The sequence below is a fragment of the Rattus rattus genome, chromosome 3 (genome assembly GCF_011064425.1).
Source record: "Rattus rattus isolate New Zealand chromosome 3, Rrattus_CSIRO_v1, whole genome shotgun sequence".
Lineage (NCBI taxonomy): Eukaryota > Metazoa > Chordata > Mammalia > Rodentia > Muridae > Rattus > Rattus rattus.
In genome coordinates this window covers 125,447,805-125,465,922 of record NC_046156.1, presented here as the reverse complement: position 1 = coordinate 125,465,922, position 18,118 = coordinate 125,447,805, and the positions used below count along the sequence as shown (strand labels likewise).

The following is an 18,118-nucleotide window of genomic DNA, read 5'->3' as shown; positions in this document are numbered from 1 at the left end:
ATAGATAGATGATGGATATACATAGACAGACAGACAGATAGATAGATAGATAGATAGATAGATAGATAGATAGATAGATGATAGATAGATAGACAGACAGACAGACAAGACATAAAACATGGAAATCATATGTATTAAAATAAAGCCACATGGCCAGTTAATGACAGATCCAAACTACCATAAAAGCCTGTCTCCAGGCCAGGGTCCCCTGTCCACACTGACAGTCTCGTCTGCCTCCAGCCTGTCTCTTCTGTTTTCACAGGTGAGCATGATCTTAACTCTGATGGTGCCCTATTATGCCATTGACACGGAGTCCCCGCTCATGGAGATGTTTGTGGCCCATGGCTTCTATGCTGCCAAGTTTGTAGTGGCCATTGGGTCAGTGGCAGGACTGACCGTCAGCTTGCTGGGTTCCCTCTTCCCCATGCCCAGGGTCATTTATGCCATGGCCGGTGATGGGCTGCTTTTCAGGTAAGGGGTCCTCAGGAAATGTATTCTACTCTGCTGCTCCTATCTAGGAGGGCCGTCGACTGCTGATAGCCGTCTTGGTGACCGCCTTCCGTAAAGACTCAGAACCTTGCCAAAGTCTAGACTTAAAAGCTCACACTGAAACAGACGCTCACTTGACCCTGGGTCCCTCAGTCCAGAACCAACTGACATGTGTCCTTCTCCCTCCTCTTATGGGGGTATTTCCCTCGTGTGGACTATTGGTCCACAATACTACATGGAAAGTAAGGGTACTTTCAGAAGAAAGAGCCCATCCCAGAGAAATCTTAGGCCTGACTCTGATCTGGCTTCTCTCGGCATAGCTCCCTAGAAGCTGAAAACATTTAACAATCAGAGAGGAGATAAGATCCTCTGATGAGAAGATGGTCGTTGTAATGAAAACTGCTATCTGAGGAACAGTTGTAAACACTGGTAGCTGGGTGCTCTGTTTGCTGTGGCCCCTTTGTTTCCTGCAGTCACTCTGCCTTGCAGATGATTCTACCAGAAATTAACATGTCTGGCTCTGAAACTCAGACTTCTAATTGTCTGAGTGTTTGGCCAGCATGTCTCTATACACCACACATGTATCTGGCTTCTGAAGGCCATAAGGTGTCAGATCCCCTAAAACTGGAGTTAAAGATGGTTGTGAGCTGCCTTTTGGGTGCCGGGAATTGAACCCAGTTCCTCTAGAACAGCCCATGCTCTTAACCACTGAGCTATCCCTCCAGCCCTGATGCTCAGACGTTTGACAGTAGCAACACTTTTGAAGTGCCAGCCTTTGGGTAGCCATGAATTGGTCCATTTTCCACGGACAAAACAGGACATGCCCCTATTCTTGATTCCCAGTGTTTATCATGGGAGGCCAAGTAGCTCCCAGCAATGGCAAGAGAGCAGGTTCCAAGCTTTATTTCTGCCACTAGCTGTCACTTCCTGCTCCATTTCCTCTACTCACCCCAGAGGAGCTGCGTTTGTGGTGATCAAGAAAGGGACTGAGATGATATTGGTGATGGGGTGACAAATTCACACAGCCATAAGGTTTTTCCTGCCATTAAAAAACAAACAAAAAACCCTAAGAGGAAAGATGTTGTGGGCCTAGTGCACAGTGCTATGAGATTCATAAGAGAAATGGGGGGGAATGGAGAGGGCGGGGCCAGAAGAAGAGAGAGGCGGGCAGGAGAGGAATGGAGGGGGCGGGGCCGGAAGAAGAGGGAGGAGGGCAGGAGAACTTCCTTAGGGCACACCGATCAGCTGCCGGGGGACCCATATTTCAGTCACCTTGGCTGACCACATCTTCAGCTGGACTTGAACCTGTGTCTATGAGCTTCTTATTTTATCAACTCCACCTCTGTACCTTTGCTTGCAAGGCCTTGTCCCTCAGGTTTGGAAAGTCGGGTGTCTTTTAAAGTATCACCTTCAAAGATTCTGTTGCCGTAGGGCTTGTGAGAATACTCATTCCCAGCATGCATCGGGAATACTTCAGATTGACGATCTTCCCCGCTTCGGCGGGCTTCCATGTAGATTTCTGACATACCTCCTAGATTCGATCATCCCTTCTTGTCACATACTGAATAGGACCTTCAGCTTCAAAAGAAAAATGGCTTCAAATCATGAAACTAAATTGAATTCTTTTTTAAATTAATTATTTTATTTATTTACATCCCAACCAAAGAGCATACACAGGCTGGTCTGAGGCCCCCAGAACATATGTAGCAACGTTCTGCCTTCTCTGGCCTCAGTGGGAGTGGATGCACCTAATCCTGTAAAGTGAATTCTTTAGTGATATCCCCTGATCTAAACTTTGAGAATGGTGTAGCAGGCAGAGGTAAAAACAGAAATGAATCGGAAGGGCAGGGCCAGGAGGAGCTAACCTCGGCAAGCTGTTGACGTTGCAGTTCTAACATACTGATATGTTAGAATCAGTCACCACAGATGCTATGACCCTTAACCCTGTGCCTGCACCTCCCCTCAGGTTCCTGGCTCATGTGAGCTCCTACACAGAGACGCCAGTGGTAGCTTGCATCGTGTCAGGATTCCTGGCGGCTCTCCTCTCCCTGCTGGTGAGCCTGAGGGACCTGATAGAGATGATGTCCATCGGCACGCTCCTCGCCTACACCCTGGTCTCTGTCTGTGTCCTGCTTCTTCGTTATCAGCCTGAGAGCGACATCGATGGTTTTGTCAAGTTCCTGTCTGAGGAGCACACCAAGAAGAAGGAAGGCATCCTGGCTGACTGCGAGAAGGAAACTTGTTCTCCCGTGAGTGAAGGGGAGGAGTTTGCCAGCCCAGCTACCAACACCTGTGGAGCCAAGAACCTGCCGTCCTTGGGAGACAATGAGATGCTCATAGGGAAATCGGATAAGTCCGCCTACAACGTCAACCACCCCAACTATGGCACCGTGGACATGACCACCGGCATAGAAGCCGATGAATCAGAAAACATCTATCTCATCAAGTTGAAGAAGCTGATCGGACCCCGTTACTACACGATGAGAATCCGGCTAGGGCTTCCAGGCAAAATGGACCGGCCCACGGCAGCGACCGGGCACACGGTGACCATCTGCGTGCTCCTGCTGTTCATCCTCATGTTCATCTTCTGCTCCTTCGTCATCTTTGGCTCCGAGTACATCTCAGGCCAGAGCTGGTGGGCCATCCTTCTGGTTGTTCTGATGCTGCTGCTCATCACCGTGCTGGTGTTCGTCATCCTGCAGCAGCCAGAGAACCCCAAGAAGCTGCCGTACATGGCCCCTTGCCTCCCCTTTGTGCCTGCCTTTGCCATGCTGGTGAATATCTATCTCATGCTAAAGCTCTCCACCATCACATGGATCCGGTTTGCGGTCTGGTGCTTTGTGGGTAAGCAATGTCCTCTGGAGCCTTGGGCGTTCCCCTTTTAAGGTCTTGAGCAGGCTTATCCCAACATTATGCCCTAACTGGATAAGACGCCTCCATCGGGCTGGTTCTACAGACCCACGCTTTCTTCATTGGTCAATAAAGCCAGTGACCCCTGTTCTGCCTGATACGCTCTTGGAAGAACGATGCCTATCAATCCATTACTTCATTAATATCCAGTCACTGATATTGCGTGTCAGCGTGTGAGAATAATTAGTGCCAGAAAAGGTTTGCTCAAAACGAATACCCATTTCTTAAAGGCATAACATTAGTAGAGGGAGATATAGTAGGATGTGGGGGATGGTTGGCTGGACTTCTATCTTAGAAACTAAAAATTCTGGTAAATTATAAAAGGGTTCACTGATCTTAATATGACCAAATTAAACGTAAAGGTCAATCACGGTCTAATTTTTTAAGTAAACAAAGTGTGGATTGGGGCATTATTTTTCCAACACAGCTTTTATCACGGCACCATTTTACATCTGTCAGTTCACAGTGGCTTTTGTCCCCCAAGGTCCTTATGTTGCCCTGTCAAATGCCAACAGAAGGTGTCCATCATGCGCCCATGCTTGCCGACCTCTGTCTGCCATTAATGAGGGGCCTGACTCTGTTAGAGCCTCTGCCATCTTCTGATGCAAATGCATGCTATTCTCAAAACTCACTTTCACCGACTTCAAGAGCCCCATGCCTTCCCAAGACATCTAATGGGACTTTGTGGTCCGTTTGTACTATACTTTTGCTCTGTATTGATTCAGTCTGACCGTTGATGAGGTGGCTGGGGGTGGATCAATGATAACTTGAGAGGGGTATCTAAGCACATTTTAAAGTTCGTTTTTTCACCGCGCCTGTCCTTGGTAGCCCTGAGGGTTCCCCAAATATTTAGCGAAGGAGCTTTGCAGAGCAGGAGAGTTATACACTAAGCATTCCCTGATTAATAAAGCAAGAGAAATAGCCGTGGATCAGCTGGTCAGGTTAAAGTAAGCATTCACATTGGTTGGCAGCCTGTCCACTACTTGAGGCCAGTGTGTGTCTAGAGCAAAGTACCTGTGGAACGTGCTCAAGAAATACCTCTTAAATGATAATGACGTACTTCTCAGAGGAGAGAAAAATGAGAGTTGCCAGAAAAGCACTTGGAAAGAATAGAATGTGGGTGGGGCCTGAAGGGAAGATGTGGGTGGGGCCTGAAGGAAAGAAGTGGGTAGGGCCTAAAGGGAAGAAGGGGATGGGACTTGAAGGGAAAATGTGGGTGGAACCTAAGGGAAGATGTGGGTGGGACCTAAAGGAAAGAAGTGGGTGGGACCTTAAGAAGTGGGTGGGGCATGAAGGAAAGAAGTGGGTGGGCCCGAAGGGAAGATGTGGGTAGGATCTGAAGGGAAGATATGGTTGGGGCCTAAGGGAAGATGTGAGTGGGGCCTGAAGGAACGATTTAATGAGATGGAAGTAGGAAAAACAGCAACCAAAAGAAACGGCAAGTTTTTCCAAGAGTCTAACTCTCCAGGCTACATTGTGTCTTCTCAGAGCATTTTGTCCCAACTTTTCCCTCTCTATTTAGTCCTCTATTAAGTTTCAGTGGGTGTTCTCGAGAGGACTCCCCTCTGGCTCATTGATATTTTCTCCGTCTGTTTGCTTTATTAACATCTTCTCATCTCTCTTCACACGTGTCTGCACTGTAGCTAGCCAATGGGAGGGCTGCTCTAGGCAGAAGTGACTGAAGTAGGTAGAAAGATTTTAGTTGTGTGACTGTCAAGTGAATGAAAACAGATCTTAATCCATGTTCACAGGCTCACTGAACAGGCAGCTGGAGGGGGCCTCTGCATCCAGAACAGGATGGCCTACAGCCAGGTGCCCACCCCATAGTTTTAGAGACCATTTACATGAGCTTTCTAGAACATTTAATAAGTCTACTTTTCCCTGTAAAAAAAAAAAAAAAAAAAAAAAAAAACTTCCTGTGATTTCACAAATGCTTATGCCTAGGAAGACACTAGAGGTCAGTGGTTCTCAGTCTGTGAGTCATAACCCTTTTGGGGTCACATACCAAATATCCTGCATATCAGATATTAACATCACAATTCATAATCCTGACAAAATTTCAGTTATGAAGTCACAATGAAATAACTTTATGGTTGGAGGTCGCCACAACGTGAGGAACTCTATTAAAGGGTCACTGCGTTAGGAAGGCAGAGAACACTGCTATAATTTTTTTTTATTTAAAAAGTGAAACAGTAAAGAAAAGATCATTGATACATATACACAAACCCTTTGTCTCCTAGGAGTAATTAAAAATACAGCGCTATTTACAAGTTATTGTGAGGGACTTGCCTCACTGTTTAAAATCTCATGGCAATCTCCATTGTACAGATAAAGAAACAGTAGCTTCTGTTTAAGGGCCCACAGCCAAACTCTACAGACCTAAGGCTAGCACTCTGGGGATGGGGCGAAACAAGTTCAGAGTCCCTTATCAGGGCCAGGACAGGGCTTGGTAGTAAAGTGTTTGCCTGGTAAGAACAAAAATCTGGATTTGACCCCTAGCACCACAAACAAACCATGAGCTTCTTATTAGAGTCCCCTACCATGGCCACTATGGTAATTACACCACCTGTCACCACCTCTGTCCCGCTCATTTTACGTAAGATTAAACTAACACTCCAAAAGGTCAGATAACCGAAGTTAGTGGCAGAGCGGGTTCTTGAATCCAGAATACCCACGCTTCAGTTCTAGGGTTCAAATCACCTCACCACGTACCTCTGAACACATTTTCTTATTTGATCTGAATGTTTGGTGGAGCTAAAACCTGACATTGGCCCTGAATTCCTGGTCATACCCTATGTGCAGGGTCCTGGGCCTGGGTTAAGAGTCTGCTGCTACTGCTGTCTTGAATTCCGAGTAATTTCTGAACAGGAAATTACCAGGCAAGCATTTTCCTTTTTGCACAGAGTCTCACAGACTTATAACGGAGGATTCTATATCACATCCCTGGTTCCCATGGCACCAAATGGCCCCTTTGGCACCGAGCAGGGCCAGGTTCAAATCGAAGCCCTTGTTCTAACCTTGACTTATAAATTTAGAAAATTTGTATAACTTTGCAACGCTTTGGTTTATTCAGCCATGAGAAAACGATGGAGAAAGTACTAAGAAACATTTATCTCCAGAGCTCTGAGTCACTCATTGTCCACCGACCTGGGCAGGCTGGCTCACACAGCAGCACACAATGGGAACCATCCCCAGCTCCAGCCGACTTGCTTGTTATCAAGCAGAGAAAAACACCCCGAGCGTCGTCAAGCATGGAGTAGGATTTTAGAGCTCAGCTAGGAAATTTTTAATGTGCAGCCGGGTTTTCAAAAATCTACAGTCTTCTGAATCAATACTTCCCGAAATGTCACCTCAAACCAGTGGTGCTAATATCAAAGGTGGGCTAGCTGGGATGCAACATAAGACTTAACCTTCTAGATGATTCTAATTCATGCTCAAATTTGAGAGCTGTTATGGAGAGAAGGCAAGCAGGGAAGGTAATCTAGTTACAAAATCTGTTTTGCAAAAACAAGATTTTTCCTATATAAGTATAGCTTTCCTGTAGCCCCAAATTGGATTATAAAAATACTTAATGATCTTACACAATTACAATAAATATCCCTCCTCTGGATTGATGAGGCTCCCAGACCCGGGCTGTTTCTTCAGCCTTATGCACACTGCAACTTTCCTGGGAAGAACAGTAGAGATATTTTTAAATGAAGCTTCTTATGAAATCAATTGCTTCTTGACAAAATTTCCCTGGTTAACAGCTGAGTCATAAGGGGATGATGGTGTTTTGAGACGTGCTCTGTTATCTAGCCTTCTCGAAGTGAATCTTAATCAGAGGATTTGTAACAGTGTTTTGTGAGCTTTGACCTTCAAAAGAACATAACTCACCGAGCCCTGACAAGATTTCCCGGCACTCCCTTTCCATTAGACAAGAGAAATGATACAAACAGTAAGTGTGTATTAATCCCAATGAAGTGAGCCCAAAGCGGGGCTCAGCGTCTTTCCTCTGAGTGGATGCAGGCTGGTAGAGCATCTCCAGGGGTCAAACACCATCTTGGGAACCGTGACATACTAGGGTGGGAGCATGACAAAGTGGAATGCTCCTGGGTCTCTTTCAGGCCTATCCCCCGTCCCCTAGGCTCCTAGAAAGAATTCATTATCAGGTAGCCTAGCTCACGGTACCTTTCCCATGAGAACAGCCATGTTTTTATTTATAATTTATTCAATCCTTCTGAGGAAGATGATATTGTCTTTACAATTAGAAAACAGGACTAGGGATTTGGACAATGTGTTTTATGCCAGGATATAAATGTTCTTTTCTTCCTCCTGTTTGTTTGTTTGTTCATTGAGGCAATGTCTTTTATATCCAAGACTGGCCTCAAATTCTCTATGTAGCACCAGAATAACCTTGAACTCCAGACCCGCCTCTCCCCACCTCCTTAGATCTAGGATTACAAGCGTGATGTCCCACAGTTGTTGGGTCATGCATTATTAGTGAGCAAACGTGGGGTTTTGTGGGGTTTTGTGCTTGGTAGGCAAGCAAGCATTCTCCCAAGTGAACCTAGTCCCTGGTCCCCAGGTGGGAGGAAGGGTGCTGGGCTACCCAAATTCTTGATAGTATGTCCATAATCAATCAGGCTGACATATTTTCTGGTGGGAGAGGAGAAAACAATGAGCTATTCAATATCAGTCATGCTCAGGAGAGTGAAGAACAAGTCATGTAGGCCTCACAGGAAAGCCACAGAGATGGGGGATGCTTAAAAGGAGATCCTATGCAGAGAAAGCTGGCCTAAGGCCCTCCATCTACAGAGAGGGCAGAGCTCTGGACACAGGCAAGCATAGAAAGAAGGGCCAAGGGAACCAAGGGGCTCTGCCTCCAGACCCAGGCAAAAGAATGTAAGGAGAGTGAACTGTGGAAGAGGTGGAGGCCCTGGAGCAAGTACATGGGTACGCATGGTACTAACTCCAAGCCTTTGGCTTCTGTTCCCCAACACTGCTGGTGAGATCCACCCACACTGTGACTCATACTGTCATATTGTGGTTGCTGACTAGGCTTCCACGCTACAATGCGGGCTCCACTCTGGTCACTTTTTAAGTTGTTTCCATTTGCTCGCGACAAGTTGGGCTGCGGTGAATATTCTTTTACAGGTCTTCTTCAGTGGGCAGCGGACACATTTTTCTTCAGTCTCTGTGCGCTGCGAGACTACTAATTCATAACATTGGATTTCTCACTCAGTCATCAGCCGTCACACGGCTCAGATGAAGACAGGGTCCCCTGTCTTACAGATGAGACACTGACTTCACATTAGACCAACCGCAGGGCCAGAGATAGAGCCCCTCCCATCCAGCCTGCTCCTCCTGGTCGCACCACATTAAACAAACCTCACTGTTATTGCAATCGGCAGGGCTCATGGTGGTATGTAAAAAAATAATCGGGAAGGATAGGAGTTGGTGGGGATTGGGTGGGTGGGGCGTACACCTTCTCTTAGCGGACAAATCTCCTGCTCCTGCGCCGCAAAGGTCTGTTTTGGAAATCTGATCCGGGAGCAGTCAAAATAAAAAGCCCTTTGGGCATAACGGAGTGCCTCTGCTATCTGCTGCGGGCAGGGCTTCCTGCTGGAAAGCGCACCCCAGGAAGAGGTTGCTCCACCCAGCCTGGGGTCAGGTGACCCACCTTCTTTCAGCCCAAGCACAGAGCTACAGCGGACCAGGCGCTCCCTTGGGAGAGATCAGAGACCCAAAGTTGGAGCTGAGTTGTGCCTGCGGAGTTGACAGTCTGCTCTTACTGTTTATCTCCCACCCCCACCTTCCACCCCCGGTCTCTTTTCAGGCTTGAATTTCCTTGCAGCTTTGCCTCGGTAGGATGTAGGGTGCCTCCCCAGTATCCCACCCAGGCCTTTCACTTGAAGCTTTGGAGTCATGTGATTAGTTTGCCCAGGGTGGAGCCACATAAACTGCTAAGTGTTTAGTTAGCTGGTGCATGGGCACCCTAGCATCTGAAGGCAAGTTCAACAGAGTCCCTACCCTGGAGATTCCGAGGTGGGGCGGGGACAGCCCCTCATCTTCTAGCAGGAGCAGTGAGCTCCGGGGCTGTTCCAATGCTTCATTTGCTGTGTAGTTAACTTCTCTGGACTGGTATCTGATACAGTGAATATTTACGAAGAGCTTTAAGATCACAAAGTATTTATTGCATAAGGAAAGTCCATTCATTTGCGGGGGTGGCAGGGTATGAGTCTTCATCTTGTCTAGCCTGACCTCCCCCAGGCACGTTCTCCACCAGGCAACTTCATCTGGAAAACAAGCCAGAGCTTCCCTTTAAATATTTTCCTCCGCTGATGCTGTCAGAGGACACGCGGCCATTACCTTGCTAGGGACTAGTGTGCACCTCGCACCTATTGTTGAACTGCCAATAGGCTCCCGTGCTTTCTATTGACCACTGTCTGTCCTAGCCACATCGGACACCCCGCTGAGACATCTCCACCTACCTGAGACATCTCCAGCTTAGCAGCAGAGCCTCCAGGACCCTGTTACCACACAAGCACTTTCTCCCTTCTGAGGTCAATCGCACCTGCCATTAGGTAATTGATGATAGATAGAACACACGCAATAGGAAATCAGTAATTTAAAGCGCATAAGAAGCAGCAGAATCAAATAGTCAAGTAAAGTAAAATATCACATTCATTAACTAGCAACCTTATTCCATAAACATGCATATAAAACTTTAAATCGGGGTTATGCATATGAGAGAAAACACATTACCTTCTAGGCTGGCTCTTATTCAATGAATATAATAATTTCCAGTTGTATTCCGTTTCTTACAAATGTCATGGTTTCATATTTTTACTCTCATAAAAAAAAAAAAGTGTGCCACATCTTCTTTATCTGTTTGTTCCTGGGTGGACGTCTCTAGATGGTCTATGCCCTGGCTACTGCGATTGGTACTGCTCTAAACACAGACTCTCCTGTGTCTCTGCGGTGTATTTACTTGGAACCCTTGGGCTAAGTACTCACACTGGTGTAGTTGGGTTGTGTGGTAATTGTATGTTCCGTTTCTGAGGAACCTGCAGGCTGACCTCCACACTGGCTGCACACACATTTCTACTAACAATGACCAGGGACTCCCCTTCCCCCACCAGTATCTGTCGTCATCTATTTCTTTGCCTGTTTGTTTTATTTTCTGTGCATTGGCGTTTTACTTGCATGTTTGTGTATGTGAGTTGCCACATCCCCTGGAACTGGAGTTAAAGACAGCTCTGAGCCGCCATGTAGGTGCTGGGATTTGGACCTAGGTCATCTGGAAAAGCAGTGCCCTTAACTGCTGAGCCATCTCTCCAGCACTCCCCCAACACACACAACGTCTCCCCTTCCCCCTCCCTCCCTGTCATTTATTTTCTTACTGATGGTCATTCTGACTGGGATAAAATGAAAACCTCAAGGCAGTGTGCTTCCAAGCTGGCTAAGGATATTGGACACTTTTTCAAGTCTTTCTTAGCTACTCCTGTTTCTTCTTTTGAAAACTGTCTAGTCAATTCATTGGTACATTTACTGACTGAATTATTTGGCGGTTTGGGTGTTTCCTTCTGTACATCTGTATGTATCCGATACTAATCCCGTCTGATGTAGAGTCAGCAAAGATCTCCATTTGTACGGCCATTTTGATTTTAAGCTTGGTTCTACTTCTGGCGTATGCTAATAGCCAATCCAACCCTCAAGGGGAAAAGTTTCCCCATCTATGAATTTTTACTAAAGAATATGATACAAGCCTGGTGACAGTCCCAAGTAAAACTGTCCCCAAACCACTCACAACAAAGCTGTCATCGGAGTAAGAGGGTGATCTCATATGGCGGGGAAGGTGTGTTGTGTGAGTAGTAATGTGAGGAATGTTGAACACTGTTGCATGTCAGTTAATATGTTAAAATAGTACTATCCTACAATGAATATTGAAATATTTACAAACTGCCTAGGGCAGGGGGGGATTTGTTTCAGTGTAATCTAGGAGGGAGGGAGGGGAGCTGGATGAATAATATGGTGGTATTCTTTGCATTTCTGTATATTCTTGAAATACTTCAGAACAGAAGGCTCGAAATCTCTGGGCAGGTGACTCAGTGGTGGAGCACATGCCTAATATGTTCAAAATTCTAAATCGACCCCCTAGTACCACAATTAAAAAAATGATGTTCGAGAACGCAAAACTGCTTCCCACAGATGTCAACCTCATCTGTGTTCTCCAGAATCTCTCCTGGAAAATGGAAGCTGTAGGAGAAATCAAAACCTACAGAACCCAGGCAAGGAGATATCTGGAAGGGTTGCTGTGTGTCTGCGTGTGTGCGCGCACATTTCTGTGTGTGTCTGTATGTCTGAGTATGTGTGCCTGTGCGTGTCTATGTCTGTATGTCTCTGTCTCTGTCTCTGTCTGTGTGTGTACACATGAGGGGTGTATGTAAAGAGCAAAGGTTGACTGCCACGTCTTCCTTGATTATTTTTTACCTTAACTTTTATTATTTATTTGTTTGTTTGTTTGATACAGACTCTCTCTTTGAACCTAGAGCTCACCAGTTTAGCTAACCAGACTGGCCAGCAAACCCCGGAGATCACTTGTCTCCATCTCTCTAGCTCTGGGGTTCTAGGCATGTGCCACTGGACTGGCTTCTTACACGGACTCAAGAGATCCAAATTAGGTCTTCCTGTTTGTGCACCAAATACTTAACCAATTCACCCATCTCTCCGGTCCCTACTGCCTTATTTTCTTCTGTATCCCAGTTCCCTGCCCATGAGATGCAGTCCATCCTTCTCTGCCTCTGTCCGACTGTCTATGTGTGTCTCTCTGTCTCTCTGTCCCCCTCCTCCCTCTCTCTCTCTCTCTCTCTCTCTCTCAAGCACGTGCACACACACACACACACACACACACACACACACACACCAGTACACACATAGCATTTTAAGTTCCTAGAGAGACTAGTACTCTAACCTGACTGTAACCAGAAGACCTGGTGTGCAGTGCTTTAGGAAGGGTAGTTTAGGTGACTCGGGATTCAGAATTCCTGATGTGGCAGACACTACCTTGTGCATCTTTCTCTACGCAGCTGAGAAGAGAGGCCGAAACACAAAGCCCTGCTTGCACACAGCAGGCCTTCAGCCTCGCTGTTTACTCCTCCACACAAAGCCCTTGTTTATGTGACAGATGGCAGTCCTCCCTCACCCTCTGCACTTGTTCCCTCTGGTGCTTTGTCCTCTCCACTTTTCCTCTTCTCCCACCTTCTCTCTCTACTTCACTCCAGTCTTCCCGAATTGACTCAAGGGCCAGCAAAAGAAAAAAAAATGCAGACAGAATGTAAGATGCTGGATGGTTCTGTGCACCCAGGCAGCCTGAATCAATGCCCGTCACAACACACATATTTGAAATGTATATTGGCAAGGAATAGCGAGCCTTTGTAACTGTAAGGGATGCCGCAGCAAACACGAAAAGAATCATTAGCATATCTGTGGCTGGTCTGTATTATACATGTTCCTTCCAGGCCTGGCATTCCCAAAGAACACATAGACCTAACTCTTACTGAATATTTACTACAGTAAGTGTATCGTCAGCCAGCTTAGGGAGGGAAGTGTGAAGGACTGGGTGTGAAAAGACCTTACCCACCGAGAAGGCTGACTCCGCCCCCTGCAGAACCAAGCATGGCCCCTAACGTCCGCAGCCTCTGCTTTTCCAGTAAAATGAAGTCATTGGTTACGTTCTTCACCTGTGGTGTCATCTCTGGCTCAATTATCTGTGATGTTAGAGCAATTACATCATGACCTGTAACAGGAGTCTACCTGACACTCACGTAACCCGCTCTGGGAGAAAGTGTGCCAGAACAAATGTCACCCAGTAACAGTCACATTGATCCGTGGAGGGGCAGAGACATGGAAGCAAGGGAAACGGAAAAATGTTCAGTTCCGTAGGAAAAAGAATCACCTATAAACTGGGTCGGGGGCAGGGGGAGAGGATTAGTGAAGCAGGGGTAAGGGGCAAAGCTGGGCACCTGCCTGGATGTTCAGGAGAAATGAGTAACAATGAGAAACTAAGAGCTGTGCTGCTGGTCCCACCTAGCCACGCGCAATCCTCGGTTCCCAGGCAGGCTTCAAGCCCGCATTCTCTAAGCACACACACACTGGCCTTTTAGTGTGAATGGGGGTCTGGTTCCACACACAGTAATAAGGGTCCTGGATAGCCTCCTCCACTCCGCCCCCAGACAATAAAGACTCCCCCACCCCCCCCCCACCCCCACCCAAAAAGATCAGGCTATTTGAGCCCAAATATCTACATCTGCAAACGATTAACTCCAGGCTTTATTACCAATTAGGACCATAAATCTCTGCTTACTTTGGCTTCTGCAAAGTTGATTTCACTGACTGGTGGGGGGCTGGAAGGGACCGGGAGAAAGTCATTTGAGACAAGAGGGGAGAAATCCAAGCTTAAAGAGACGGGCTTCAGATTCAAGATGGAGCACAAGTCCTCAAGGGCCAGAGTGGGAAAGCTGGCTGGGTTTGCCTTCTGAGCAAACAGCTGAGCAGGTGGCCAGGGTCAGCGGAGACAAAGGAGCTGCTGCTGCTGCTGCTGCCAAGGGATGCGGGGCCTCAGTGTCCAGGCCATGGCCCCATTTTACCCCAGGTTGTCCACTAATCACTCTGACTCACAGGGACAGGAGTCGGTTTTGTTTGAGTTTCTTTTGTGTGTATTCCGTGAGTATGTGTGTTAAGTATGCTCAATGTGTGTGTGATATATGCACACGTGTGTTCACGTGCTCACACCTCTTAAAGAACATTTAGGGGCCAGCAGAGTACATCTCGTGCCCTGCTCCATCTCCCTCTACCTTATTCACATAAGACAGGGTCTCTGGCTGAACTGTAAGCGGAAACTCAAGCAATCCTCCCATTCCTGTCCCCATCTCCACTTTCACCACACAGGCACATGCATGGCACACCTCTCTCTCTCTCTCTCTCTCTCTCTCTCTCTCTCTCTCTCTCTCTCTCTCTGTGTGTGTGTGTGTGTGTGTGTGTGTGTGTGTGTGTGTGTGCATGCACGCGCGCGCACTGAGATGTAAACTTAGGTCTTCACGCTTAGAAGCAGGTACTCTTGTTCAGCACGTAAGCCCTGCTTCTCACAGTTACAGAATAGAGGGCCGACAGGGTAAACCATAGGTCCAAGGTTATGTCTGTTAGAATGGTGGAGACTGGATTTAAACCCAGGTCCCACACTCTTATAATAGGTTCCTAAACCTTGCCTTTACAAACTCTGGATTTCAAGGGCATTTCGAATTTAAAAAGGAAGCTAATATGCTTTTCAAAAATATCGAAATGGATAAAAAATATAAATAAAAACATCCAATAAAAAATATCGAAAAGGAACATTAGCCAGGTGAATGCTGTTTTACCAGTGAGATGAGTTTCCTTTGGTTAGAATGACGTCAACGCAGAGACAGTACACCAGTCTGTGTTCATCAGGAATCCTGATTCATTCAGTTAACACACATTAAGGGCCAGTTTTTGCCCAAGACTATACACTAGAAGCACCCAGTGCAGATAATCACATGACAGATGTTGCATGGGCCATAACAGTGGCTTGTACCACTAGGCGGCCTGGAAGTCCACACGGAAGAAAGAAACAGCTTAGGGGTCAGAAATAGAAATTCCATTGGTGAGTATGAAACACGAAGATAAAGCACATATGTCTATAGCTAAGGGCAGAGCAAGTGCCAGGGCCTGACATGGAGGCCGGGGACAAATGTTCTGAGATGGTTCCGATTTTATGGTGGTTTGGGCAGAAGCATTACATGCAGGAAAGGCAGACCTGTAACCAGAGTAAGTATCTACTGTAGTAAGAACAGTGCTGTCCTTTCCACAGAGAAAGTGGTCCAAAGTAGTCAACCTGCCACCGGGTCCTGCTGGTCACCCCAGGGATCAGTGCCGTACCTGAGGCTCAGTGTTGGTCTCTGCTGGTGGCAGATCTGGCACTCAACAGCAGGTGCTGTTGGGTCAGCGTTGGTGACCGGAAGTCCTTATTGTTGAGCCCATGCATAACCCCCATCTCGGCCACCATGGCCCCTTTGTTCACGGGTCCATTGAGCAATGACAGGGATGGCTGGGGAAAGAGGCTGACCATCCACAGGCTGGTCATCCTACCCACTTGATTATTGAACTCCTCCTCAGCTGAAGTTTTGATAAGCATTTACGTGGGACAGGAGAGTCTTTACATCCTTCAGCCATTTGCAGATCTCTCGCCACAACTTCTTCCCCACATGTTGTCTTTCTCACCAACTTTCCAATCGTGCTCTTTCTGAATCTCTGACCAGCCAGTCCATCCGCTACAGTCAATCAGTGAACGATTGCACATCCAGATCCAAAGGCAGCACAATGGGTGTCACTGAGCCTGACTCGAGCTTTCGAAACCTCAAAAGCCTCCCCCAGTGACACATTTCCTCCAATAAGGCGTCTCCTAATATTTTCAAATGTTGCCATTTCCCAGTGACTAAGCATTCAAATCTATGAGCCTTGGGGCCATTGTTGTTCTAATGCCCACAGGACTCACTGATCTGTAAGTACAAACCAGGGCAGAAGATGCAGATCCCTGGTATGTAGCTCTGTGAGAATAATGACAGGGAGAGGAGGTAAGGATGGGAGATGAGGGCTAAGGTGACTGAAAGGCCAGATCCTGTCTAAAGAGGCAGCTATCTCTCACTGTCAGTCAAAGCCTGACCCTCTAGGACGAGCAAAGGCACTGCCTCAGAACCCTCCACGGAAGCTGTAAATTTGGGCTGTGATTCCTCAACGTTACTCTGGCTTTGTTGTTGACTTGCTTTCCTTTACCGAGACAGGGTCTTACCACTCTCGCCTCGAATTCCCGTCCTCCTCCCTCAGCCTCCCCAGTGCTAGGATTGTAGATATGCCCCGACATACCCAGATCTGCCAGTTTTGTGAAGGCTGTGCCTCTTGGTGGGTGGCCTATGTTTGTACCTGTGTATACAGAAGCCAGAGGTCAACATTGGGTGCCTTTCCTCAGGAGTTGTTGATTTGAGACACGGTCTTTCACTGGGACCAGAGATTCAGGAGTTTAGCTAGGGTGACTGGCCAATGGGCCCCAGCGATCTGCTTGATCCTACCTCCCAGAGCTTGGATTTTTAGCGAGGACCACCGTAAGGGGCCTTTTATGTGGACTCTGGGGCTGGAAAGGGGGTTAATTCAAGTCTTTTCAAAATGTGGTAGATCTGAGAATGTACATCACGCCAGCTCTAGTCAAGTGTGACCTCCCCAGTGACTCCCGGGACCCCAAAACAACTGCTTATTCATTGTGCTTTTCCCCTCCCAACAGGTATGCTCATTTACTTTGGGTACGGTATCTGGAACAGCACCTTGGAAATCAGCGCCCGAGAACAGGCCCTGCACCAAAGCACATACCAGCGCTACGACGTGGATGACCCCTTTTCCGTGGAGGAGGGGTTCTCCTATGCCACCGAGGGCGAGAGCCAGGAGGACTGGGGTGGGCCGGCTGAGGACAAAGGCTTCTATTACCAACAGATGTCAGATGCGAAGGCAAACAGCCGGACCAGTAGCAAAGCAAAAAGCAAAAGCAAACACAAACAGAACTCGGAGGCCCTGATCGAGAATGACGAGTTAGATTGCTCTCCTGAGTAAGGCGCAGGAGCCTAGAGAGGGTAAATCAGCCTGTGTTCTAGAAGGTGGAAACTTCTTCCGACTCTCATTTCACAAACCCAGCCTTCCCCAAGGTCCATCCCCAGGCATAACCTGTCATTTGCTGTTTCTGCTGTTCAGGGGAATACCGTTGAAGGGTTTTACCCAGGGCCCTTAGCCAGCCCTCTTGTTAAAAAAAAAAAAAAAAGTCAAAATCAAAAGACTCCACGAAATCCTATGTTAGTGAGACGTCCAGCCGACAGCAGCAAATGTTCGCTTTGCAGGATGGGTCTTTGTGCTTCTTACTAAGATGAGGAAGCTTCCTCCACCCCGGCTGAGAACACAGCCCCCCTCCCCAAGGAGTCATAAAGGTGGCTGAGGTGCAAAGCAGTTGTCAGCCCTCCCAGAGCAGCCCTGGGAGCTCCTCTCCTAGGTCAGTAGGTCAGACAGTTCCAGGACTTTCTCTGTCAGCAACACTGTGTCCTTACATCTCACCTCCCCCTAAACTAACCAGGGAAGGGACCCAGCCTTCTCATTACTCACCAAAGTTCTTACGGTTTCCAGACTATAATTTCAGGATCCAAAAAGGATAGAGGACACTGAGAACACATTCCCTCATAAAACACCCATGCAGACACAATAATATAGTGAGATACACCATCGGAGTTCCAGGGGGAAAAAAAGGAAAAAAGCTTAGATAGCAATCTCTTGCAGAGGTCGGAAAGGCATTGGCAGACAGAAACTGTCTGTCATGCGTTCCCTTATACCAGACTTTAAGCTCCTATTGCTATGGTGACAGGGCAGAGGTGGAGTGTGATGCTGTGCCTCTGATATGCCTGGAATAAGTAGGGTATTTGTTTTACAATCTGATAAAAGTCTTTGGGGAAAGAGGAAACTCAGCCACTGAGATCACATTGCAAATCCTACTTCATATTTCTAAAATTATAAAATCTGCAGAGAAAATTTTTTTAAGCTAGGCAACCACTTGGCTTGCTGCAGCTGCATTGAAAACAGAGGTGCAGAAGGCCAGGGACTTAGGTCATTAAGCTCAGAGAGATCACTTTCT

At 47.2% G+C, this 18,118-nt stretch overlaps 1 protein-coding gene across 3 annotated transcripts in view; it reads left to right on the top strand.

Moving 5' to 3' along the window:
- The window catches only part of Slc7a14 (solute carrier family 7 member 14), a 104,765-nt gene extending 87,505 nt beyond the window's left edge, over positions 1-17,260 (top strand). For all 3 annotated transcript variants that reach the window (XM_032898571.1, XM_032898572.1, XM_032898573.1), the window contains 3 exons: positions 263-471; positions 2,456-3,333; positions 16,733-17,260. In XM_032898571.1, the coding sequence (XP_032754462.1) occupies positions 263-471; positions 2,456-3,333; positions 16,733-17,055 (1,410 nt within the window). In that variant the 3' untranslated portion in view covers positions 17,056-17,260. The remainder of the gene's footprint in view (positions 1-262; positions 472-2,455; positions 3,334-16,732) is intronic.
- Positions 17,261-18,118: the final 858 nt, after the last annotated feature.